Genomic DNA, 25,933 nt, shown 5'->3' with positions numbered 1-25,933 from the left:
GTCACCATGCTATACACTGAAACTAATATAATATTGTATGTCAACTGTAACTCAATTCATAAATAAATAAATAAATAAATAAAGTCTATGTTCAAGTGAAGAAAAAAATGAAAGCAATAATAAGAGATATGAAAGATAGAATGAGAAAATCTAATACATCTATTTGGAATCCCGAAGATAAAGCATAGAGAGCCTAAAGAAAAAGCAGTATTTGGAAAGATAATGTCTAAGTTCCAGAATCTATAAGAAAATATAAATACACAAAATCGGGGAGCATAACACCCTAACAAGAATAAATAAAAATAAATTCATACTTCAATTCACTTTTTTTTTTTTTCAACGTTTTTTATTTATTTTTGGGACAGAGAGAGACAAAGCATGAACGGGGGAGGAGCAGAGAGAGAGGGAGACACAGAATCGGAAACAGGCTCCAGGCTCCGAGCCATCAGCCCAGAGCCCGATGCGGGGCTCGAACCCACAGACCGCGAGATCGTGACCTGGCTGAAGTTGGACGCTTAACCGACTGCGCCACCCAGGCGCCCCTTCACTTTAATGAAACCATAGTACACCAGAAACAAAAGTCTTAAAATGGGCGAGAGAGAAAGAATCTCTTTTATAAAGAAACACGATTAGATTAAGGGTAGACTTTTTCAAGACAATGGAATCCAGAAAACAGGAAAATAACATCTTCAGATAAACGAGAGGAAGTAATTCTCCACCTAGAACTGTGTATCATCAAAACAATTTTCCAAGAAAAATGATGCCAAAAAAGAGAGAGAGAGAGAGAGAGAGAGAGAGAGAGAGAGAGAGAGAGAGAGACATTTACAGGGTAGCATAAACTGAGAACATGTGCCATCAAGATATCTGTACTAAAGAGGGGTGCCTGGGTGGCGCAGTCGGTTAAGCGTCTGACTTCGGCCAGGTCATGATCTCGCGGTCCGTGAGTTCGAGCCCCGTGTCAGGCTCTGGGCTAATGGCTCAAGAGCCTGGAGCCTGTTTCCGATTCTGTGTCTCCCTCTCTCTCTGCCCCTCCCCTGTTCATGCTCTGTCTCTCTCTGTCCCAAAAAATAAATAAGTAAACGTTGAAAAAAAATTTTTTTAATAAAAAAAAAAAGATATCTGTACTAAAGAAACTTCTAAAGTGTTTAAAGGAAGATGATAAAACAATTCCAACTAGATCAATAATCCCAATAAATATAGTAGGAGTATATTTGCCAGTCAAAAAGACAGTGTCAGTTTAGATTCTTTTAAAAATAATCCAGCTGTGTATTGTTTATAAGAAATATATATAAAGTATAAGGATACAGAAAGTTCAAAAGTAAAAAAGCATGGAAAAGGAAATATCTACAAATAATAAGCAGACATAGTTATTTTCATATCAGGTAAGCTTTAAGACAAAAGGTATTTTTAAGGATAGAAATCATATAGTTGATCCACATTATTCATGGATCCCATATTGCAAATTTGCCTACTCATTAAAATTTATTTTAACTCTAAAATCAATACTTGCAGATCTTTGTAGTCATTTGCAGACAGGCGGAATGGCAAAAAAAATTGAGTCATTCAATGCACACGTTCCCAGCTGAGGTCGAACAAGGTGACACTCTGCATTCTTGCTTCAGCACATCCTATAACCAAGTGTCCTTTTTGCCATCTACATAATGCCACATCTTTAGCATTTTTGTGCTTTTCACTGGTGATTTTGCTGTTTAAAATGTCCCCCAGCCATACTGCTCAAGTTCAGTCTAGTGTTCCTACACACAAGAATGCAGTGATGTGCCTTATGGAGAAAATATACATATTATATAAGCTTCATTCAGGTATGAGTTACAGTGTTGTTGGCCATGAGTTCAATGTTCATGAATCAACAACATGTATTAAATGAGACGCCTTTAGACAGAAGCGCACGTAAAACGAGATTATGTATTGATAAAAATGTTATGACCAGAAACTCATAGGAACCTAACCCTGTATTTTCTCCAGGAGCAATGGTTCAGTATTTGTTAAGTCAGTGTTTGCCACACTCTAAAGAATATAATTACATAGAATAATGATAATCAACTATAGATCAATTTACCAGGAAGATATGGCAATTCTAAATTTGTATATCTAATAAAATAGCCTCAAAACATATAAGGCAAAAATTGCTATAACTGTAGGGAGAAATTGTTAAATTCACCATTATAACAGGAGGCACCTTTCTTCTTTTTTTAAAAAAAGTTTTCATTTATTTATTTTGAGAGATAGCACAATCAGGAAGGGACAGAGAGAGAGGGAGAGAATGTCAAGCAGGCTCCACATTGTCAGTGCAGAGCTGGATGCTGGGCTCAATCTTAAGAACTGTGAGATCATGCCCTGAGCAGAAATCAAGAGTCAGATGCTTAACTGACTGAGCCACCCAGGTGCCCCAGGAGTCACCTTTCTTAATCACTGATAGGTCAAGCAGACAAAAAATCAAGAAGATACAGAAGATAAGAATAGAACAATCAACAAGCTTAAAGTTAATTGATAGGTATAGACACTATACATTTTCCTGAAGCAAACATGGAACAGTTAGAAAATTTCTTATTACATACTAGGCCACAAAGAAATTTGTGGAGGGTTTGAAGAATCAGTATTACACAGATATCCTCTAACCAATTGGGTTAGAAGTGGGTATTAAAAGTTAAATAAAACTAATTACACATTTGGAAATTTAAAAACACACTTCTAAATAGTTCAAGAGTAAAACACATCATAATGGAAATGTAAAAATAATTAGAACTGAATGATAAGGAAGGACCAATATATCAAAACTTAAGGCTTGCCAAGAAAGTGAAACTTAACAGGAATTAATAGCTTTAAAGGTTTATTTTAGAAAAGAGAGGGAAAAATTAATGAGCTAAATGTCCAGTTTAAATTTTAGAAAAAGAACACAAAATAGACCCAGATAAAGTAGAAGAAACAGATAATAAATATAAAGGCAGAGAATAATAACTAGAAAATAATGACACAAAGTAATAAAGCAGTACTAGTACTGGTAATAAAAAAAAAAAAGCTACTAGTAATAAGCTGTAAGATAAAGTTACAAAGATACAAAAGCCAACCAACCAAACAAAAAACAAAACAAAGGATGATCAACAAAGACAAAAGTTTATCCTGAAAATACAAATTGGAACTCTGGAGAAACTGAAAAGAATAGAGGCATTAAGTAAACAATACTGGGAATGAAAAAAAGAATGTTAAATTTTAAAATGGAGATTTTCAGAGATAGTACTATAATCCCTATGCCAATACATTTGAAAATGAAATGGAAAAGTTCCTAGAAAAACAATTACCAAATCTGCCTCAAGATAAACAGTGGATAGTCTTAGAAACACTAAAAATAAAAATAAATTAAGCAGCTGTTAGAAATTTCCCCACAAAATAACCACCAGGCCCAGATAGTTTTCAGATGAGTTTTGCAAACATTCAGATAACAGACCATTTCCATCTCCCCAACTAATGCCACAAGGCCAGTAAAACTAATAAGGAGCATACAAGAGAAGAAAATTATAAGCCAATCTAATTCACAAACATTGATACCAAAACCCCTATACCAAACAGTAATGAATAGTGGTATATAAGATGATAAAACATTAATCCCTGAAATTCAAGAGTAGCTTAATTTGAGAAACTCTGTTAGTTTCATTAATCATGTTCACAAATTAAAGAAGAACCATGATTATCTTAATGCCAAAAAAATCATTTGACAAAATTCAACCCCAAGTTTTGAGTAAAACAAACAAAAAAACCCATAGAAATAGAAGGGGATTCCTTAACCTAATTAAGGAAATCTAGTTAGCAATCTAGATCATATATTATTCTATATGAGAAAGTGTTAGAAACCTTCCCTTAGACCAAGACAAGGATGCCTGCTTTTACGGATCCTATTCAACATTATACTGGAGGTCTTAGCCAGGGCTGTAAGACAGGAAAAAGAAATAAAAGTCATAAAAAAATCTGTCATTATTTTTTTTTAATTTTTAATGTTTATTTTTGAGAGAGAGAGAGAGAGAGAGAGCACGCGCATGAGCAGGGGAGAGGCAGACAGAGAGGGAAACACAGAATCCGTAGCAGGCTCCAGGCTCTGAGCTGTCAGCACAGAGCCCGAGGTGGGGCTTGAACTCATTAGCCGTGAGATCATGACCTGAGCTGAAGTCAAACACTTAACTGACTGAGCCACCCAGGTGCCCCAACACTGTCATTATTAACAGGTGATAGGATTCTTTACATAGAAAACCCAAAAGATTCTAACAATAATTTTTTACAAATTCTAAGTGGTTTAGTAAGAAATGGTTAAAAAGAATAATAAAAGAAGACATCATTTAATTGCAACCAAAAAGTATAAGATGCTTAGGAATAAATTCTATCAAAAGATGTACAAGACCTTTATGGGGCAGATCATAAAATTATATTGAAAAATCTTAAAGGCGACCTAATTAAACTGAGAGACACATTATGCTCATGGATAAGAAGAGTCAATAATATACAGATGTTAATGTAGCCACGAATTGAACTATTGATATAATGCAATTCTAATCCAAATCTTTGAAGGCTTCGTTTGTTTGTTTTTGGTGGCAGTGCCAAGTTGATTCTAAACTACATAAAAGTACAAAGGCCAAGGATAGTTAAGACATTCCTAAAGAAAAAGAATTATGTGGGACGACTTGCCTTACTAAACAAAGACTTTGCAAAGCTGTAACACTTGAGATTGCATGGAATTGGCACAAGGAAACAGTGTGACAGGAGAGAGATCTCAGAACAGTCCCAGGCACACGTACATCCGAGCTCATACTGGAGCCCTGTGGAGAAATGAAGCTATCCATGTGGGAAAGAGTGGACCCATACCATGCACACAAAAAAAATTCCAGATTGAGGTGAGGACTTATGTGTCAAAACAAAACTTTTTTTTTTAATTTTTAAAAAATGTTTCTGTTTATTTTTGAGACAGAGAGAGACAGAGCAGGAGCAGGGGAGGGGCAGAGAGAGAGGGAGACACAGAATCTGAAGCAGACTCCAGGCTCTGAGCCATCAACACAGAGCCCGACGCGGGGCTCTAACTTATGGAGTGTGAGATGGTGACCTGAGTTGAAGTCAGACGCTCAACACCCTGAGCCACCCAGGCACCCCCCATAACAAAACTTTAAAGATTTAAGAAGATAATATAGTAGAATAGATCACTGATGTGGATCTAGAGAAAGGTTTCTTTTTCTTTTTTTTAAATTTTCTTTAACATTTATTCATTTTTTAGAGACAGAGAGAGACAGAACATGAGCGGGGGTGGAGCAGGGAGAGAGGGAGACAAAGAATCTGAAGCAGGCTCCAGGCTCCGAGCTGTCAGCACAGAACCCAATGTGGGGCTTGAACTCACAAACTGTGAGATCATGACCTAAGCTGAAGTCAGACGCCTTAACCAACTGAGCCACCCAGGCACCCCTAGAGAAAGGTTTCTTAAACAAGACACAAAACAGCCCTAACAATATAATATTAATACATTTGGCATCATTAAAACTAAAATTAAGACCTCTGTTTATATGAAAACATCATAAAGAAATTAAAATAGAAAACACAGGCCAGAAATTGGTAGAAGATATTCACAATACACATAGTGAACAACATTCAGAATGTATTAAGAATTCCTTCATCTCAGTAAGAAATTAAAATAGAAAACACAGGCTAGAAACTAGTAGAAAATATTCACAACACACATAGTGAACATTCAGAATGTATTAAGAATTCCTTCATCTCAGTAAGAAAAAGGCAAGCAACCCAACAGGAAAAAAGGACAAACGACATAAACATTAACTCGAGCAGGTGACAAACACATGAGAAAACTTATCTTTAACCTTACTAGTAATTAGGGAAACACAAGTTAGCAATGAGGTATCATTTTATATCCATTAGACTAACCAAAAATTAAGGCTGACAGTAATAAGTGTTGGAGAGGACATTCATGAGTCAGCAGGATCACCTTACATTGCTGGTAGGAATGTAAATTGGTTCAACCATCTTGGAAAACAATTTAGCATTACCTTTAGAGCGAGGTATATCTTAACACATTCTCTGACCTAGCAATCCTATTCCTAAGTACACACACTCTAGAGAACCTTAAGCAGTAGTTTAGGCATACATATCTATGGGTAAACTTGTTAAACAAAGAGCAAGAATGAAAGAGAGGGTTGAACATGGAGGTAGGTACAAGATAATGGTAATGTTTTAGCTCTTGTGTTGTAAGTCAGATGGTATAAAGAAATAAATTTCCTAGATGTTTCTTTTAAACTGAATAACTTAAAATGGATTTTTTTCATTGGGGAAATTTGTATTAATAAATATAGCTATATGTGGTGCAAATGTTCATTATCAGCCAATTCAAAGATTATTGATTGGGTAATTTGACTTTCAGGGGGCAATGGCTAATGAAATGCATTTCATTTAGATAAAGATTGAAAAACTCTTGCACACAAGCTCTTTCTTTAGGAGTCAAGAATATGATAAACATGACATTTTGTTTTGGGCACTTTTAGGAAAATAAAAACATTCTATGGATGATCTATCTAAGGAAAAACCTGTAAGTCCAACATAGATATCTGATGATAATGAAACCATTAAAACATTTTTGTCATTTTCAATCAAGCATGATTACCTCTTTGGTAAGTAAATTATAAATATATATTTTTTCCAGAATGAGGGCATTATAATGCTTTCCAAGAAATTCCTGAATGTTTTTTGCTAAGTGGAGAAGATATCTAAATGGCAAAAACCTGATTCAGACTTGTACTCTTCAGAGTAGATGTGATACCACAGCTGAGAAGCTTTCAGTGAGTGTCGATAGTAACGAAAAGCAATTCAAAGAAAATGTAGTATGAACTATTGACAAAATTCCTGTTCAGAGGGCTCTGTAAGATGTTGCATCAGTATCAAAGTCGTAGTATGCAGTGCACAATAACTATGATATATTTGGGCTAGCAGACATTTTACTCAACAGTTCAACAAACCATTGATCAGTAGCAGGCAACACTTGGAAAATGTATGACATGTAAATGAAGCAGTACTTGATTTTTTGTTGTTGTTGTTCTGTTAATTGCCTCCAAGAAGAGATTTTGAAATGCAGTAAAGCTTATTGGCATGTTTAAACATCCTTTTCCAAAACTGAAACAGAACATGAAGAAATATTTTCCAGAGGGAAAAGCAACTAAGTGATTTAGAAATTCAACCATCACTATCCCCCAGGATGAAACTTTCAAACTCCTCAGGAGAAATTTTCAACACTCCAGGTTTCAAGCACAATGGCCCATGAGTAACTGAGAGCAGTCATCAGCAGAGTGAAAAAAATCTCTCCATGATTTTGGAGTCCACAGTCAATCTGAATATCCAGAACTATCTGCCAGTTTCGAGAACTTGCTGCAATTTCAGATGTCATTTAACTGAGAGTTAGGATTTTCTTTTTTTTTTTAACTTTTTTTTTTTAACGTTTATTTATTTTTGGGACAGAGAGAGACAGAGCATGAACGGGGGAGGGGCAGAGAGAGAGGGAGACACAGAATCGGAAACAGGCTCCATGCTCTGAGCCATCAGCCCAGAGCCCGACGAGGGGCTCAAACTCACGGACCGCGAGATCATGACCTGGCTGAAGTCGGACGCTTAACCGACTGCGCCACCCAGGCGCCCCGAGTTAGGATTTTCTAACTTAATAAAAATAAAGAGTAAAAATAGAAAGTGACCCACTGAGAAACTACATATGTTTCATGCTGTCACAATCCTGGATATGTAGCCCTTGGTGTAAAGTTGCAAATGAATTTCCTCTCCAAGATATAAAACTATTATTACCATTGTTATTATTAACCTTAAAGAATTAAATAATTATTTACAAAATCGTGATGGGTCCTTTAAAAGTTACCAAAAGCTGATGGTCTGCATTAAGTAACCCAGAGAGGCTGAAGATTTGAGGCCTTCTGTTCACAATGTCTCCTGGGCCCCTGGCAGGATTCTGAGCCTTTCTTAGTATTATAAAATTATGCTAGATCGTTCCTGTTAAGAGTGGGTGTTTCTGGTGGTATCCCCGTGGCTTCTTTTCATGTAGGAATTAAAGAGGAATTGGGGAGAGTTAGGGTCTTGTGCATTACCCTCAGAATCCCCACTTTTTCTTTTTTTTTTTTTTTTTTTTTTTTTTTTTTTTTTTTTTTACATAGGCTCCATGCCCAGCATGGAACCCAGTGTGGGGCTTGAACTCATGACCCTGAGATCAAGACCTGAACTGAGATCAAGAGTCAGATGGTTAACCAAGTGAGCCACTCAGGCACCCCCCACCCCCAGCATCCCCACTTTTAAAGAGCAATGCCTGGCTTTGCGCTAATCAGCACTTCTGCTTTGGTACTTTATCAGGCAGCACAGGGTCCAGCCCGAGAAATGCCAACTTGGGCATGGCTCACCACCCTAGAGTTGGAAGGATCTGGGCTTGAGTCCTGCCCCTGCTACTTTCCAGATGTGCTTTCCAGTGACTTTCCCCACTCTGAGCCACCACGTTCCCATTGGGAAAGCTCAAGTAATTCCTTCATCTTGGCCGGGTGATTGTGAATTGTGAACGAGAAAATACACGTGAAAGTGTTTTGACGCTGACGATGTCAAATTGACATCGCGAACAGACTGAAGGGTCAACTCCCATTTCTCACACTGCCAAAAATCTTTCCCATTCTGTTCTCCCAGCAGAAGCCAAAGCCTGCTCAGTGTTAAAGGTGATGGATGATTGTGAGGCACATAGGACATCAGGGGAATCTCGAGGGGAAGGAAATGGCGACTCCTTTCTGAGTCACGCTTTACTTTCTATCCAGTGATCTTTCCTTCCATCAGCCACTCATCTACCCATCCAATAAATATCTTTCATGCGACTGAGACAGCAGCCTGTGAGCACTCTGATTCTATCTGATGAAACGTTGTCAACACTTCTCTTACCACAATGTTGTCAACAGCTCTCTTGAGTCCTGCCATTTGTGCTGAAACCAAAGCTGCTAACAGTGGCTGGAGTGCAGATCCCATCTGACCCTATGGTTTGGCAGAGCCGACAGTCTGGTGGCTTCGCTGGGACCGTCAAGCCAAAGGGCTAGGGAAAACTGGGCTCCAGGAAACCACACTGAGAATGTAAGAATGCTTATGGGGATTGGAAAAACCAGACTCAGTTTAGTCGTGGGCTTCCTCCATCCAGTCTGACAAAGTTGTGTAGACACAGGGCGGGTGCTGCGGAAGTAGACAGACCACGGCTGCAATGGGACAGGGCTTTGTGATCTAGCAAAAAGGATGTCTTCTCAGCCAGACTTGGGGAAAGCCAGGCTTCCAGAATAGCCTTGCCAAGTTTAGGAAACAGGCAGGCTTTTCATCCTGGCTCCTCCTAGGTCTCCATGTCTAGACATTTGCTTGGTGATACCATGGTAACTGTGATGCCACAATGGAACATTCTTCCCAAGGTGGTAGAAGGAATCCCTCTGTTGAGCTCTGCTGTGTAAGGTCAGAGTGAGTTCATTTCTCCTTCGGCAGTAGCAGTTCACAGAAGACTCTGAGAGCCATCCTGACGAGAAACATCCAGTGTCATGAGCGGAACATGGTGACTGAGAACGGCTATTGTGCACAGTTTGAGGCAAGAGTGGGGCTGATGGCATGGTGGGTGGGGAGACACGTGTGGGCTTTGAACTCAGACGTACCCCAGTTCAAATTCCAGCTCCACCACTTGGCAGCTGTGTGACCTGGGGCAGGTTTCTGTGTGTGAATGTCAGTTTCTGAATCTGTAAAATGGGGACAGTGATATTGTCTGCCTTGTCCGGTTATTGCACAAATTAACAGAGCTACAAACTGGGCGGTTATGATGTAAAAGTATAAGTGGTCAGCAGTGAAAAGAAATGCCAGCATCATTTAAGCCAGCTGAGTGTGGCAGGATGGGCAAAGCCAGGGGTGGGCTTGCAGTAAACCCTGCTTTTACTTTCAGCAGCATTTTATGGCTACAGAGTTAAGAAAGGGGTCAGGTTCCATGAGTCAAAAAACAACCCTCTTCTGAGACCCAACTCTCTGGGGAGCCTGGGGACCCTGGCTGGATCGAGGAGAAAACTGACACACAGGGGCTGCCTCCTCTCTGTGGGCCATCTTCCCAATCCTAACAATATCGGTGCTGGGCAGCTGGTCCTTGAGCCCTTCACTGCATGGAACCAAGCAATTGGGACGTGACAGGTCTGTTTCCCACGTTTTGAAGGCTTTGTCAGGGGAAAGGAAAGAGGCAGGGCCTCTGACGCAGTGGGGGGATTGCCGCTTTAGGGACGAGAGGAAAAGCCTGTGCCACTGGATATTGTGTTTTCACAGCTGCCCATGGTGTCTGCTGCAGTTCACTTTGGGGATGGCAGAGATGAGACGGATGCTCTTAGTACTGCTCTATGTCTCCCACTCTTCTGCCAGTGAGTGTGCTTCTCTTTTCCATGACAATGTCAGCAGCTTGTGTGACATGGCAGGGGGAACTGTCCAGGAATCCTGTACATGGCCCTTAATGTCCAGAGAGGGACTCAGGGGGAAGAGGACTAGCAGTGCTCTGCTCGGACAGCAGGTGTTGGCGGTGGGAATCAGGCAAAGAAAGGGAACATGGGCCGTGGATGCAGGAAACTGGCTTCAGCAGTCTGATGGCAGAGCTGATCCTCGGGTGAGAGTGCCATTAGGAAAGTAAACCTCAGACTATGGAAAAGCCCACTCAGAAACCCCACCAGGCACCATCAGGTGGGGGATGTCCTCCCCATGCCCAGGTGGAGGCCTATGGTGTATCTGGTGGACTCAGAACCCAGGCCCTCCCCTTGCTTCTACCTAAGCATTGTGGTTTCAAATAAATCTTTTATCATTAACCCCCCAAGTATCATTAAACTGATGGTTCCTGGTCCCAGGAGCAAGAAGGTACCTTGGAGCCTGCTTGGGACTCAGTCCTTCCCTGACCTCCAGGTCACCCAGAACTAAGATTCCATCCTAGGAAGAGGCAGGTTGAGAGGGGACAGCAAGCTCTGTTCCATCTAGCTGCCACCCTAGCTGGCTCTGTCCAATCTTCCTGGAGTTAGATGGGAGACAGGACAGAGCATCTAACACCGCCACAGCACACACCAAAGGGAGAACCCCCTACTTTCCTAGCCTACTCCACCTCCTTGCAGCCCCAGAGAGACCAAGGGATACCCACAAGACAGAAAGGGTCTCTCCTCCCTCTTAAATAGCTTCAGGCAAGTGACCCAGGGCAAACATTTCATCTTTAGCTCAGATTTCCTCCTTATATCCTGGACCTTCCAAGGGTTTTATAAACTAGCCAACTAGAGCTTTGAGAAAGCAAAAGTCATCACCTACCTGTAGGTTCTTGTTGATTTGGGTAACAATGGTTAATGCCTTGTTCACTATAGATTGCCAACGTTCCATGAATTGAATAAATGGCTGATAACAGAGCCACCAATTATCTGACCAATAGTTGGCTAGTGGTGCCCACCATGTGACACCTATCATCCAAGACCACCAATTTATTTTTTTTAAGTTTATTTTGAGAGAGAGAGAAAGCATGAGTTGGGGAGGGGCAGAGAGAGAGAAAGAGAGAATTGCAAGCAGGCTCTGCACTGTAAGCGCAGAGTCTGATGCGGGGCTTGAACTCACAAACCGTGAGATCGTGACTTGAGCCCAAATAAAGAGTTGGACGCTTAACCGACTGAGTGACCCAGGCGCCCCAAGGACCACTGATTTAGAAACATGTACTAGGTACTTGTGGTTTGGGATTTATAAACAGCAACCAGAGTAGTAGCTTACGTTAAAAAAAAAAAAAAGAAAGAAAGAAATCATCCATTAGCATTATCAATCATGAGGATACAGTTTGCAAAGCACCTTCCCATAATCTCACCTTACATGATCTTTATGACTCCAAGAGGTGTGTTACCCCACATTTCAAAAGAGGAAACTAAGGTCCAGAGAGGTAAAGTGGCTTTTCCCAGGTCTCATGGCACAGGGGCCAACAGTATCTGGGACACTGCATCCAGAACCTTCCCAAACACTAGTAGGTCTCAAAGCTGAATACACATTAGAAACTACCTGGGGAGGCTTTTTAAAATGCCAGTGCCCAGGTCCTGTCCCCAGGGGGACAGCAGGTGGATGGCCAGCAGGTGGATGAAATGTGCAGCTAGGTTGAGAATCCCTGCCCTCCACTCTGAGTACTGAGGATGAGATAGGCACCCCTGGCCATGAGGACTGTCAGGACAGGGAGGGAGTCAGCAGCCACAGAGAGCAAAACACCCCATGTGTACGCCATCCCATAATGTTGCCTGCAAAGTAGGAGGCTCAGCTCACTCAGTCTGGGGCTTTGAGTTTCAAGCATCCTTCCTGCTCTATCATTCTTACACTTTCCATGATTCTATGAATAAGGACTTATTTTTCAGTACAGAGCAATACAGCATCTTGGGTGAAACCAGGACAGGCAGGGGGAGAATGTTTATTTAAAACATTAGTCAACATTTTACTCTCATTTGAAACAAATGTCCAGACCCAAGAGACTGCCCAATTGGAGGCAACTCACTTGAGGGCCTGGAAAGGCAAAGGCCAAGCAGGCCTGAATGGGCCAGAATCAGCCTCAACCTGGTGGGACCTTTTAACCCCTTGATGACTGGACTTCAGGGAGTGATTGGTAAAGCAAAATGCTTTTGTTCATTCACCAAATGACTTACTGAGCACTTACTATGCACTATACTAGCCCATAGGGATACACTGGCAAGCAAAACAAACACAGGGGAGCCACACATGCCAAACTGCCCAGGCAGGGAAAAGCAAGGGCAAATTTGAGAATGTGAAATGTGGCTGGAACAGAGACTGTGAGGGGTTGAAGGTGTATGGAGTTTGAAATCCAGCCCTGTACCTACCAGCTGTGTAACCTGGACAAGTTCTTACCAGCTCTAAAACTCCATTCTCTCAGCCACACGTGGAGAATGACAACGTCCACCTCCGCATCTGTTGGAGGAGTTACAGGAAGTAGTACATATCAGCAGTGCTCCAACTTTTTGACACTCTTAAAAATTATGGAGGACCCCCAAATAACTTTTGCTGTGAAGCTATATCTTTCCATATTTACTATATTAGAAATTAAAAACTGGGAAATTTTTAAAACACAAGAATATACAGGTTCACACATGCTGGTAGCCGTCACAGTGATGACATCATGTAGCCTCTGGAAAATTCCACTGCACAAGAATGAGAGAATGAGGGTGAGAAAGCAAACACTGTCTTAGTATTCTTATGAAAACAGTTTTAACCTGTTTTAACCAGTTTTAATCTGAGGACTTCCAGAGGTCCCAGACCACGCTTTGAGAATTGCTTTCTGATACTGCCTCGAGTGCACTGCTAAGTGCCCAATAGAGGAGAGGGATTATCGGTAGCCTAAGGGGTTATTTTTAGATTCAAAGATGCCATCAAGCATCTTTTATGGAGAAAATGACCCACCAGGAAAAGAAATGTGGGTAGTGGAGTTCGTGGTGACCAAGATGGAGAGCCAGGAGGAGTGGGGAACCAGCAGGAGAGGTGGTCTTGAGGTGTGACGCAGTGGTGGTGGCCTCAGGCCGCCAACTCCTTGCCCCAACAGTGAGGCCCCCACACACCCTCTCTGCAGGTTGTGGCATCCAGAAAACCAGTGTTGTGGAAACTTCCGAGGAGGGTTTGGTCAAAGACCAGGAATTCCCGTGGGTGGTGTCGCTGCAGGATTCCCAGTACACTCACCTGGCTTTTGGCAGCATCCTCAGTGAGTTCTGGATCATCAGCATCGCATCTGCCTTGCAGAACAGGCCAGTACCCGTGCCTTTGGGGCCTACACAGCCCCCTGGGGTGGAGGTGGAGGGACCCTTTCCGGCTCAGCCTGGGGAGACCTGGAAGGTAGATTCCTGGTGACAGGGCAAGAGGGCTTTTTACTAGCTTGGCACTTGCCCTGCCATGACTCTTGGGGTCCTGGAATCACCAGTTGCCAAAGTCATGCTGTCCAGTGTGTTCTCTGCTGTGGGGACTGCACACCCACAAGGTGAAATGATTGTTCCTCCATCCTCCACGGGAAGGACCATCTGTTCCCATTTTACTGCAACACAGGCACTGACCCCTGGTACTAGAGGTACTAGAGGTCTTTACTCTAAGCTTGTTAAGTGAATTGTTAGGAGCCCGTACCTTAAAACACTTAACCTTGAACCTTACAACGTGACTGCCACAAATATATGTGCATAGAGAAAAGACTTGAAGGAAATATGCAAACGCTTTACAAGCACTTATCTCTGAATGCTCAGAATGCACCCGATTTCTGTTTTCTTCTTTGAACTTATTCTCCAAATTCTATGTGGTAAATTTATACATTCTTGTAAACCAGGAAAAAAAAAACACCTCAAATGTTATCAAAGGAATAATTTTTTTGTAAAACATTTTACTTTTTGACCCAAAGATTTCACTTTTGAGAGTGGACATTAATGAAATAATTTCAACCACTGGAAAAGTTTTATGCACAAAGTTGTTCATAGGGTGGTTAAACACACACAAAACACTCGAAATGTAATGTCCAATTATCATGGATAAATAAATTATGGTTACTCATTCATATATGTATAGCATATAATATATAGTATATAAATAATATATATAATTATTATATATCTCTATATATACTATTTATATGCCATATATACACACACACACACACACACACACACACACACACCACACACACATACAGAGTATGGGGGAAGAGATTATAATTACTATAATTGCCCAAATAAGTAATAGTATAAACACTTGATAGAATATGGTGGAGATGCTGAATTTTTAAACCTATAACTTATATTTTTATTTGAAAATAGTTTTATTTATTTATTTACTTATTTATTTATATTTTAGAGAAAGAGAGAGCACAAGTGGGGGAGAGAGGCAGAGGGAGAGAGTAAGAGACAGAATCTTAATTAAGCAGCTTCCATGCTCAGCATGAAGCCTGATATGGGGCTCCATCCCACGACCCTGGGATCATGACCTGAGCTAAAATCAAGAGGTGGACACTCAATGGACTGAGCCACCCAGAAACCCCTGAAAATGCATGCATTTAAATTAAAATACATGTACACAGTATAATGTTCAGAAGGAACCAAAAGATTCCCTGGCCTTCAGACACTAACTTCCTCCCTTAAACCATATTCTACCATCAGTTTCTTAAATATTCTTCCTTAATTACTCAATGCACTTATGGATATCTATATATCTATAGGTCTAGCTATATTGATTCTTGTATCTATTGACAGAGAGAGATTTTTCTTTCCCCCTTGTATTAATCTGCTAGGACTGCCCTGACAAAATACTACACACAGGGTGACTTAGACAACAGAAATTTATTTCTCACCTTTTGGAAGCCAGAAGTCCAAGATCAAGGTGTCGGCAGGACTGGTTTCTTCTGAGGACTCTCTCTTTGGCTTGGAGATGGCTGCCTTCTTGCAGTGTCCTCACATGGCCTTTCCTCAGGGTGTGCACTTCTGATGTCTCTTCCTCCTCTCGCAAGGACGCTAGTCCTGTTGGGTTAGGGCCCTACCCTTAAGACCTCATTTAATCTTAATAACATCCTTAAAGGCCCTGTGTCCAAATACAGCCACACCTGGGGCTAGGACTTCATCAACAAATTTGGCACAACTCAATTCAGTCTATAACAGCCCCTGATACAACTGATAGTGTACCAGACACAGCATTACACTCAGCTTTTTCACTCTTTTTCACTCCCATATTTATCAGCTGCACAGTATCCCAAGATGGATCTACCATAAATACACGGTCCTCTGATAGTGGAAATTTGGGTTGCTTCTGATCTTTTCCTAGTGCCAAAAATTGCTGCAAGTAGATGTATTTGTCCATATATTATTGCACACATGTGCAATACACTGTAGCATGAATAACCCAGGAGTGGACAGATTGGACTGAATCTTGGCACTAGCCTTCCAGAGAGATTTGGCTTTCCAGGTAGCGTTTTCATTATTGTTATTTCCTATCTGGTCTATCTATTTTGGTTTTGATTTTCCCTTTGCCTCAGGGTTTTATTAAAGACAGAGCTTTCAAATACTCAGGGTGTTTTGTTTGTTTTCTGCCCTTATTTCGTTTTGAGTTATACTACATGATGATTAGATCTGTTTAGGAATTTGTTGGGGTTGCCCTTGCAGTCTACTATATGTGAGTCACGTGAATGTTTCCCACAGTTAAAATTCAAAGTTCATTCTCTGTCTCTGGTGGACAATTTAATATATAAAATTGGGGGAGGGAATCTCTTTGCTTTGTCCTAGGTTGACAGAGGTGAGTTAAAATCTATCATGAACAAGCTTTGGCTCTTTCTCCTATTTCCTGGAATATTTCCTTTATGAACATTATGTCACATGCTGCAGATGCTTATGACTACAAGGTCTTCGCCATAGACTTAATTCTTTTTCGTCATTAAGAGCCAGTCTTACTTCATGTTCTTCTGCTCTAAATTGATGTTCTAAATGAAACTCCTGCTTCTTGTTTTCATTTTAGTTTATGTTTTGCGCTTTTGTGGCTTCTTGCTTTTCTTTTCATTATGTGGCCTTTGTTTTGAATGTCTCTTCTGACAAATTTGGAAAGTTTGAGTTTTTGTTCTGGTGTTCACCTTAGAGTTATAATTTCAAGGAAGACAGCAACATCCTTTCTTTCTGCACTGTCCTCTTTATTATTATTATTTTCTTTTAATGTTTACTTTTGAGAGAGAGACAGACCGCGACTGGGGTCAGAGAGAGAGCGAGATGCAGGATCCAAAGCAGGCTCCAGGCTCTGCACTGTCAGCACAGAGCCCAACACGGGGCTCGGAGTCACAAACCCTTAGTTTGTGACCTAAACCAAAGTCAGAGGCTTAAGCAACTGAGCCACCCAGGTGCCCCTGGACTGTTCTCTTTAGATTCTACTGTGGTCAGTGCCAAAAGTCCTATCTTTTGACTTCTTCCCTCCTTCTCCTCCACCACACAATTTTAATAGATAATATAAGTGCTTTAATGTTTACCTTGATTCACATACATATTTGCACATCCTTATTATTTTACATATTAGCTGTAAATAATATGTTTAGATTCCTTTAAAAGATGAGGAAACTGACATATATACCTACCTTCCGACCTTCTTTATAGCTTTAGTTACACCATCTGATTACTGACAGAGTTTACATTTTGACTCTAACCCAAACTCTAAAAAGGCTTTTAGTCCAATGTTATAATGAACTCCACACTTACTGACAGTCCTTTTGCTGGATTTTCTCCATTCAACACTGCTGGATTTTCTCCATTCAACACTAGAATTGGCTAAAATTTGTCTCCAAGTATGTCGTTTCTTAAAGGGCTCCCAAGAACCATATTTCCTTGGGTTTTGGATATTAACAAATGTGCTGTCCTTAAGCCTGAATGACAACTTAAGTGTAGAATTCATGGATCATGCCTTCTTTCTTTTGGAGACTTAATAGGCATTACCACTGCACACCCACCCCCACCCCCACAACTGCCATGGTTTCTGGTGTTAAATCTTGCTGCAGAGAAGTACGAAGCCATTCTGATTTTTTCCTCTCTAGGTACATGATCACTCATCCCAGTGCACCTGAGGGAGTTCTGGTTACACCTATTATCCTAGTGTCCTGCTGCAAGCATCCCCTTTCGCTCTCTCAAGTTCCTTGGGTTAGGCAATAAATTACATGGCCAAACTTAAGATGACTTAATCTGGTTTTGTTTGGATGCCTAAGGATTCCTCCTTTGTCATTGAAGTCCATCAACTTTACTAGCTATGCGGCATCTCTCCCATTTCCACTCTCTACTCTTCTACCCTTGTGGGTCCCAGGAGGCTGACTTGTGTGGGTTACACCAATGGAACTCTTAACCTTCTGGGTTCCAGTTGGGTTTGGCCAAGGGGAGTACTGGCAAGAGTTCAGAGGAAGTGGGGAGGGCAAGGGCAGGGTCCTTATTCTCCAGAGGGGTACTGTAGACTGGCTGCCTCCTCCAGTCAAGTGACCCACTGCCCACAGCTCTGACCACTCCCTCCCCCCTCTAGTACCCAAAGGCACAATGGCACCCTGTTGTTATCTGAGCAGGAAGCTGCATTTGCCACGTGACACCCAGATACTGAACTATTCTCTGTGATTTCCCTACATCCTTCCAAGACCATTGTAAAGAATCCCCAACTTACTTAAACTTTCCCCAACTTACCTTGAGAGTGCCATCTGTTTCTTGTTGGGAGCTGACAAGGCTATGTCTCCATGTTGATCATTCTATATCGCTTTTTCCCTAGGGTGTGGAGTACACTTCCAAACTGTAGAGCGAAGGCTTATTTCCAGAAAACGTTCTTAAATTGGATCCTGAAATCTTTTTTCTGTCTTATTTGGGTTACTTTCTTTGTGATCTGCTGGCTCTCCATTGACTGCCATGTCATTCTCCTCTCTCGCCTTTAAAAATCTTTGTTAATGTCCATTTCATTCTGGTCACTTTTCTCAGTCCTCCACCCTGTGCCCTTTAACGTATTTTCTGTTCTCTCTATTCTCCTTTTTGCAGCTTCCAATTTGGCCTTTATTTTGGTGCTTGTTTTGTTTTCTTTCTACCTCTTTGCTGAGAAGCGTGTTTGACCAGCTTTTCCTGACTTTGTGGGAGTAGGTACCATCTAGAACACCCTGCGCTTCTGCCGTCCTTTACTGCTGTTGTCAGCCCTTCCTCTAATTCTGAGGTTTGGATTCTCTAGTGTCTTTTCATTTTATGGTGTTTTTCAGCATTTGTTTCTCATTTCTGTAGTCCCTTGGGTGGTCCCCAAGGGGAGAAAGGGAAAACAACCAAATGAGCTCCATCGCTATTATAATTGGAATTTCTCTCAAGAGTATTTACAGAGTATGTAATATGAAAAGATGTTTTTTTTAAAATGTTAAGTGCTAAAATCAAGAGTCAAGGTTACATCCTTGGTGTAACTATGACTATCAAAAAAAACAAACCAAAAAACTATGGAAAAAGCATGAAAAAAAGATAAGTCATAACAGATTATCTTTGGGTGGTGGGACAAATGACATTAAGGTAAAGGAATTGCCAAGATGCTATGGGCTCACAAAGGAGGACACGAGTCTAGGAGTTCAGAAAAGATTTCCTGGGGACTGGGTCCAAAGGGGTAAGTAAAAACTAGCCCAGGAAAAATCAATTGGATGAGTGTTCCAACCCACCCCCCAAAAGAGTAAATATGAAAAGGAAAGTGTGAAGCTTCCATGGTGCCTCGGCTTCTAAAGATTCCCTTGCTTTTTCTCTAGGAAGGACATCATTGTCATAGTTGGTATAGCTAAGATGGATGCCAAAGTGATTGCTCATGAAGAGTATCCGGTCAACACCATCATCATCCATGAGGATTTTGATAATGAGACCATGAACAATAACATAGCCCTCCTGAAGACAGACACGGCGATGCAGTTCAGCAACCTGGTCCGACCCATCTGCTTCCTTGGCAGAAAGCTGCATATGCCACCAGCCTTGCAGAACTGCTGGGTGGCAGGATGGAATCCCACATCTGCAGTTAATGCCTTCCTTCTCCTAGAGGAGGCTGTGTGTGTGCGAGCAGTGGGGGTGACTTGGATGAACTGTTCTAGGGTTTAGCTTCATATCTCCCATTGCTCAAGATTCTAGAGTTGGGCTGGAACCCTCATGTAATCAGTCAAGATTCCCAATGCTTGCCCTTTCTGTGGCCATTCTTACATTTGGTCCCTTTTCTTTTAGCTCTACACCCAAATTAGAAGTACATAGTCAGCAAACAGCTTGAAGGGAGTGCAAAGCCTGGAGGGAGAGGTCAGGGGACATTATTGCCTGAACAGGAGCTGATTGCCCTCTTGACCAAGCCATCCTTCTTTTCTTTTATTCTTGGGAAGTGAACAAGGAAATGTATTCTCTGTAGATGTGGAAGAAGGATGAATATGTTCTCTATTTTTACATTCAAGTTCAAAACAAAGGTAGTGTTCAGAAAAACTCAGACACAGTTTCTGATTTCTATGAGAACAGGGGGTTTATCAGAATATTCTCCACTCATTCCCATCTGGATACATGAGTTGTAGTTAACATAGACAATGTCTTCTCATTAATAATGCTTGGCTTTCTGTTGCATGGTCCAGACAGGAAATCACATGACAATGAGTATCCTGAGGAAAATCTCCGTGAAAGACATCAACATGTGTCCCTTACACAAACTCAAGAAAACAGGATGTGGCAATCACATAGAGCAGGAAACCGATGCTGTCTGTTTGGTAAGAACATGATGGAGTAAAAGCTAAAGGCTGAGAGTAAGCAGTGGTCACTTCAAGGGAATCTTGGGACTCTCCCTCATTGCACAGTGAACTCCTTGAGGGACTGGCAGGGACTGTCACTTGGGATCTATGGCTGTCTCCGGGGTGAACGGTACTTGGCAGACAGCAGATATTCAATAAAAATCTACCGAGTGAACAGTCACCATTTTCAATGTGACATGATTAAGCACATCTAAGTCATAGATGGTTTTTCACTGGCTAAAAGTTTGCAAGTGTGAGTCCAAACCATGTATACTTTGAGCATGTCTACAGGGTGGGGTCAAACCATGTATACTTTGAGCATGTCTACAGGGTGGGGTCACTGTATTCAGCTTCTATGGAATCTAGACTCTGATGCTATTGCTCATCAGTTATTTATTTGTTTTTTGTTTTTCTGTAAGAAGCCCTGCCCTCCAATCGGATGAGGGCTGTACAGATGTGGCTATCCTACTACCTCAGCAAAATGTGTGGAATTGACAAGTCCCTGATCCAGGCTCCCTCATGTCCACACCAGAGAAGGTGGGGCTTACAGGGATCACACAGTTAATAAATGTTATAATAAGGATGAGAACCCGGGTCTACCAGGTGTCCAGGCGGTTTCTCTCCTCTACTCCAAAATTTCTACACTCTACTATTTCTAATCTCTACTCTCCTTCAAAGTAACTTTCAGCATTCCCAGATGGGGAAATTTTTTTTCCCCAGATGATCTAGGGAAAGTGTTTTAGAGAAAGGGGGAAGAGTATATATATGTGGACAATTCTTCCTAAAAGTAATTTTATTGCAAATGCATGAAGGACTGCCTTTCATTATACAATGTTTGCCCTTCCAAAGTTGGTCCAACATTTATTGTCTCCTTTGTACTGGACTCTAGCAGGTGGAAGACTAACAACTTTTTAAGTTAGATAATTGAGGTATTCCCTCAATCCAGCACCATATTTCATCAAATCTAAGATGCTATCAGTTGTGGAATGTGCCATTATTGTATGGAATACCAAGGGAGAGAAAATGCTGCCAGTTAAACTCTGATATCAACCAATTAAAAGACACATATCATTCCAAAGATGTTAATTTTTTTAAGTTTATTTATTTTGAGAGAGTGAGAGTGTGAGCGAGGGAGGGACAGAGAGACAGGGAGACAGAGAATCCCGAGCAGGCTCCGTGCTGACAGCACAGAAGTGGGGGCTAGATCCCATGAACTGTGAGATCATAACCTGAGCCGAAATCAAGAGTTGGAGGCTTAACCAACTGAGCCACCCAGGTGCCCCAAAAGATAATAATTTTTCAAGAGCATCTTAGATTCAATGGGATATGGTAAGCTGCTTCTACTCTAAATGATCACCTCTTCAAATCTAGCTGCAAAGTTTAGTCTGGTTTTTACCTGTAGCACACCTGCAGTCAGTCCTTTGTTTTTGAACTGTGCTAGCAAACTGGCTCAGACAAATAAATGGTGACTTGTCTACCTAGGATGCTTTCTTCTCTCGGACATGTGTTCTAGTGTCCAGAAGTCCTCAAAGCCATATTTCAGATATATAGAATAAACCACCCAAGTCCAATATCTGCCTAGTGGGTCCCCAGAAACCCAACAAAAGCAGAATCACTCTGAACCCACCCCCCCCTCCTTTCCCCACAACTGTCAGGGCTTTTGTTCAATGTTAAGGTTAAGGATCACACAATAAAAGAGCCCCTTTAAGCTGGGGCTGCTCCCCTAGGAGATGAGGTGGGGCTGCTCCAGAGGAGCACCTGCAACTTCTTCTCTCAGCTGCTTGGGCTTCAGAAGTTGGGCCCCACACGTTATGAGGAAGAGGAAAAGCCATGTATTCTACTCCTGGGCAGAGTGGCAACTTGCAAAACCACGCAATAGCCAGGGAGGTCTCCATACAATCATTCATTCATCAAACTACTTGTCCTAAATTGCACTATTTGTCTTCCTCCAGCTATGGAACCACAGTTAAAGCAAATTGGGGTTGGAACTGGTGACAGAAGGGAAGACCATGCCATGCTTGGCTGGACAGCCTCTCTGCCCCAGGCAGACATGATAGGGTGCAGATGTGAGCCCATTCAACAGTCATAGCAGAGCCAGCCAGCCCTTTGGATGAAATCTCTGCCCTCTGCTCCATGGCAGCACAGAGCAGCAAGAGTACCATGTGCTGGCCCAGTCCTTCTGCATAGGTGGGCCACGTGGGCCGAAGGGGTTGGTCAGCCTTTGAATGACAACCCTTCTTGGGGCAAGATGGACCACGGGTTTGGAGTGGGGTCAGGTATTACCTTAAGAGGAGGCTTGGGGCTGGGGCAGTTAAGGTAAATTATACCTAGTAGTTGCCTTATTGCTCTTCTCATATTTCTCAGCTTTTCACATAAAATGATGGCCTTTTATATTACCAGGATAATAGTAGCTAATTCTTTGTGTACTGTGTGCCAGGCACTGTTAGGGTTCTGCACTTTACTCAGAGAGAAGTAGGTGACTCTCCGGGGTCACACATCTAGGTAAGCGTGCCAAGCTTCTCATCACTCCCTTAAAAGGAGGTAAGGTCTGTGTGGTAGAATCCCTGAGTCCCAGAGGAAGGCTGAGAGCACGGGCAGGGCTGGTGAGCAGGTGTGCTGACAGGCAGCTGCCAGGTGGAAAAGCCGGGAACCCAGCCTGGTCAACATTGGAGGAATGAGGAACCAAGAGAGAGTGAGGATTTAGTCAAAGGGGCATGAAAATGAAATGCGAACCAGGAAGCTAAAGGCAAATGGCAGAAGCCTGCAAATACTCTGCATGATAAAAGGAAAATCCATCTTGTTGGAATTCGTGGCGGTGGCTGCCTAGATCGGAAATAGTATCCTATAATTTACCCCCTCTCAAGTGAGGACCAATATAAAACATTTCTAGAACAAACGGTAAATTGCACAAGGATATATTTAAAAAGAAAATGAGTTTTCTTAGACCTGAAGCCTTCTGTCCTTTGTCACAGGGGGACCCTGGAAACCCCATGATGTGCCAGCTACAGCAACAGAATCTGTGGGTACTGAGAGGAGTCTTGTCCCACGGGGGTGAGAAATGCCCTGGCTTTTTACTGTACCTCAAGGTGGAAGACTATGGCGACTGGATTATGTCCAAGACTAAGAAAACCAGCCATCCGCTGTCTGCCTTCCACCACTGGGAGAATTTGCTGCCTTCACTCAGCTACAAAGAACATTTCACCGTTACACAGAGAAAACATTCCGGGCTGGGCCAAGGTGGATGGTCCCTAGCACACGTGCAAGGACAAAAAAAGGCCGACGTATATTCATTGCCAGCAAACAGCTCTAGAAAGAGCCCAGACATTGGGAGGAAAGGGTTAAGGGAATTAGGCAGGACTTCTGTTGTGGACATACAACCCATGTACTATGATTATTATGGCGGGGACTCTGGGGAGGGTAGAGGGCCTATTTCAGGTCAGAACAGGTTACATCAGCCCCAAGAAATTACCTTGTTTTTCTTTGTGCTTGTTTTCTTTTGCAATGGTATCTAGTCTAGGAGCTAACCCTCCCAACTGAGGAGTAAGCTCAGAATGCTGAGTGCTGGGCAGTCACATTCTGTTTTGCTGTCTGTTTAATGGTGATTGTTTTTGCTAGCTGCACACCTGGGCTGCCATGGACAGGCCCAGGGTGCACACTGGGCTGGCTCTCCCTCCTCTGTCCCACTCCCACATGCGGGAGGGTCACTTTCATTTGTGCTTGTGAACTAAATGTGGGCTAACAAGTGTCAAACCATTAAGAGTGCCCTGTGGTTCTTTCAGTGTTAACCGTTCCAGGGGCCAGGCTGTGAAAACACTCCCCACGGGCAAATGTGGCCTGGGGAATGCCTGCCAGCGTGGCTGGAGAGTCGGGGACACCAAGCAGCACAGGGAACAGTGAGAGGACCCCTTGACTGGAAAGGAGCTGATTGCTTTAATGGATCACTCTGGTCTGCAGCTGTGGCCTCCCTCTGGCTACTTCCCAGGGGGACAAATTGCCTGCAAATGCTCATTGGTGGTTTTCATTTTATTCCAAGCCTTGCGGTAGCCTTTTAAGGTCATCTGCAAAGAGGAAAAAGAGGGTGAGGGGAGAAGGTCACTTGGGAAAAAGCGATTGTGATTTTTCATAACGCAACCCGCATCCAGCCTTGTGGTGAGGCAGGTGACTCTGTGTGGAAGAGTCAGCCAGTCTGGAAGAATCTTCTAAAGAGCTGGTTTCTGTTTAGTGAAGTGAGAAGCTGCAGGTTCCTGCCGTGCTTCTCTGCTACTTCTCGGCTCCAAATCTGAAAGGCCCAAGTTTGGATCCTAATTCACCCTAATTCACCCTCTGCCACCAAGTGACCACGGGAAAGGCAGGACAAAGTACTGTGGGAACCGGAGCCTGGGTCTGGATGTGAAAACGCCAGGCTTCCCAAGTGACCTGACCGGGTTTTTAAGCTACTACTACTGATGTCTCAAGTGTTCTCAGTCTGCAAGTGGGCCTGTGGCAGACCTGGGGCTTTCTTTTTTCGCACTTTGTTTTGCATTTTGTTTCCCATTTCTCCCTGGCGCTTACCAGGAGCAAGGGTGCTCTGAGCACACCTATCTCAGGAAAAGGCTGCGGGGTTCTCAAAACAAAGGCCCAGGGCAACTATGTAAATGCATGGAATCGGGTTCTGAGTGATATTAAAAATCCATTATCTCGGGGCGCCTGGGTGGCGCAGTCGGTTAAGCATCCGACTTCAGCCAGGTCACGATCTCGCGGTCCGTGAGTTCGAGCCCCGCGTCAGGCTCTGGGCTGATGGCTCGGAGCCTGGAGCCTGTTTCCGATTCTGTGTCTCCCTCTCTCTCTGCCCCTCCCCCGTTCATGCTCTGTCTCTCTCTGTCTCAAAAATAAATAAAAAACGTTGAAAAAAAATTTTTAAAAAAATCCATTATCTCATTTTTTAAAAAAAACTGGCTTCTCCATGTATAAAGTAGCAATCACTACATCACCAATGGTGGGGGAAGGGATTCAGAAGCTTCCACAATTCATTAAGAAAACAAGCAACTGGGGCGCCTGGGTGGCTTGGTCGGTTAAGCATCCGACTTCGGCTCAGGTCATGATCTCACAGGCGGTGAGTTCGAGCCCCGCGCCGGGCTCTGTGCTGACAGCTCAGAGCCTGGAGCCTGTTTCAGATTCTGTGTCTCCCTCTCTCTCTGACCCTCCCCCGTTCATGCTCTGTCTCTCTCTGTCCCAAAAATAAATAAAAAACGTTGAAAAAAAAATTTAAAAAAAAATCCATTATCTCATTTTTTAAAAAAAACTGGCTTCTCCATGTATAAAGTAGCAATCACTACATCACCAATGGTGGGGGAAGGGATTCAGAAGCTTCCAGAATTCATTAAGAAAACAAGCAACTGGGGCGCCTGGGTGGCTTGGTCGGTTAAGCATCCAACTTCGGCTCAGGTCATGATCTCACGGTCCGTGAGTTCGAGCCCCGCATCGGGCTCTGTGCTGACAGCTCAGAGCCTGGAGCCTCTTTCAGATTCTGTGTCTCCCTCTCTCTCTGACCCTCCCCCGTTCATGCTCTGTCTCTCTCTGTCTCAAAAATAAATAAACGTTAAAAAAAAAATTAAAAAAAAA

At 42.5% G+C, this 25,933-nt stretch overlaps 3 protein-coding genes across 5 annotated transcripts in view; 1 reads left to right on the top strand and 2 right to left on the bottom strand.

Annotated features, from left to right (window-relative positions):
- The window catches only part of GINS3 (GINS complex subunit 3), a 93,245-nt gene extending 81,731 nt beyond the window's left edge, over positions 1-11,514 (bottom strand). The window contains exon 1 of the mRNA XM_045046685.1: positions 8,971-11,514. The gene's annotated coding sequence lies outside the window, so the exon portion shown is untranslated. The remainder of the gene's footprint in view (positions 1-8,970) is intronic.
- On the top strand, positions 10,366-24,089 carry PRSS54 (serine protease 54). The gene is given in 6 exon segments (XM_023245637.2): positions 10,366-10,404; positions 10,406-10,454; positions 13,664-13,835; positions 19,331-19,589; positions 20,180-20,311; positions 23,305-24,089. Coding segments are annotated over 6 exon segments (1,188 nt in total). The 5' UTR covers positions 10,366-10,368; the 3' UTR covers positions 23,845-24,089.
- A 149-nt stretch (positions 24,090-24,238) lies between these two features.
- Positions 24,239-25,933, bottom strand: part of CCDC113 (coiled-coil domain containing 113) — a 28,808-nt gene continuing 27,113 nt past the window's right edge. For 2 of the 3 annotated variants that reach the window (XM_019819818.3, XM_019819819.3), the window contains one exon: positions 24,341-24,611. In XM_019819818.3, the coding sequence (XP_019675377.2) occupies positions 24,510-24,611 (102 nt within the window). In that variant the 3' untranslated portion in view covers positions 24,341-24,509. Of the gene's footprint in view, positions 24,612-25,933 lie in introns of all 3 variants that reach the window. The other variant, XM_006941554.5, reaches the window with a different exon arrangement.

This window comes from Felis catus, chromosome E2, assembly GCF_018350175.1.
Source record: "Felis catus isolate Fca126 chromosome E2, F.catus_Fca126_mat1.0, whole genome shotgun sequence".
Lineage (NCBI taxonomy): Eukaryota > Metazoa > Chordata > Mammalia > Carnivora > Felidae > Felis > Felis catus.
The sequence above is the reverse complement of the archived record's forward strand: the minus strand, read 5'-3'. Positions and strand labels throughout refer to the sequence as shown.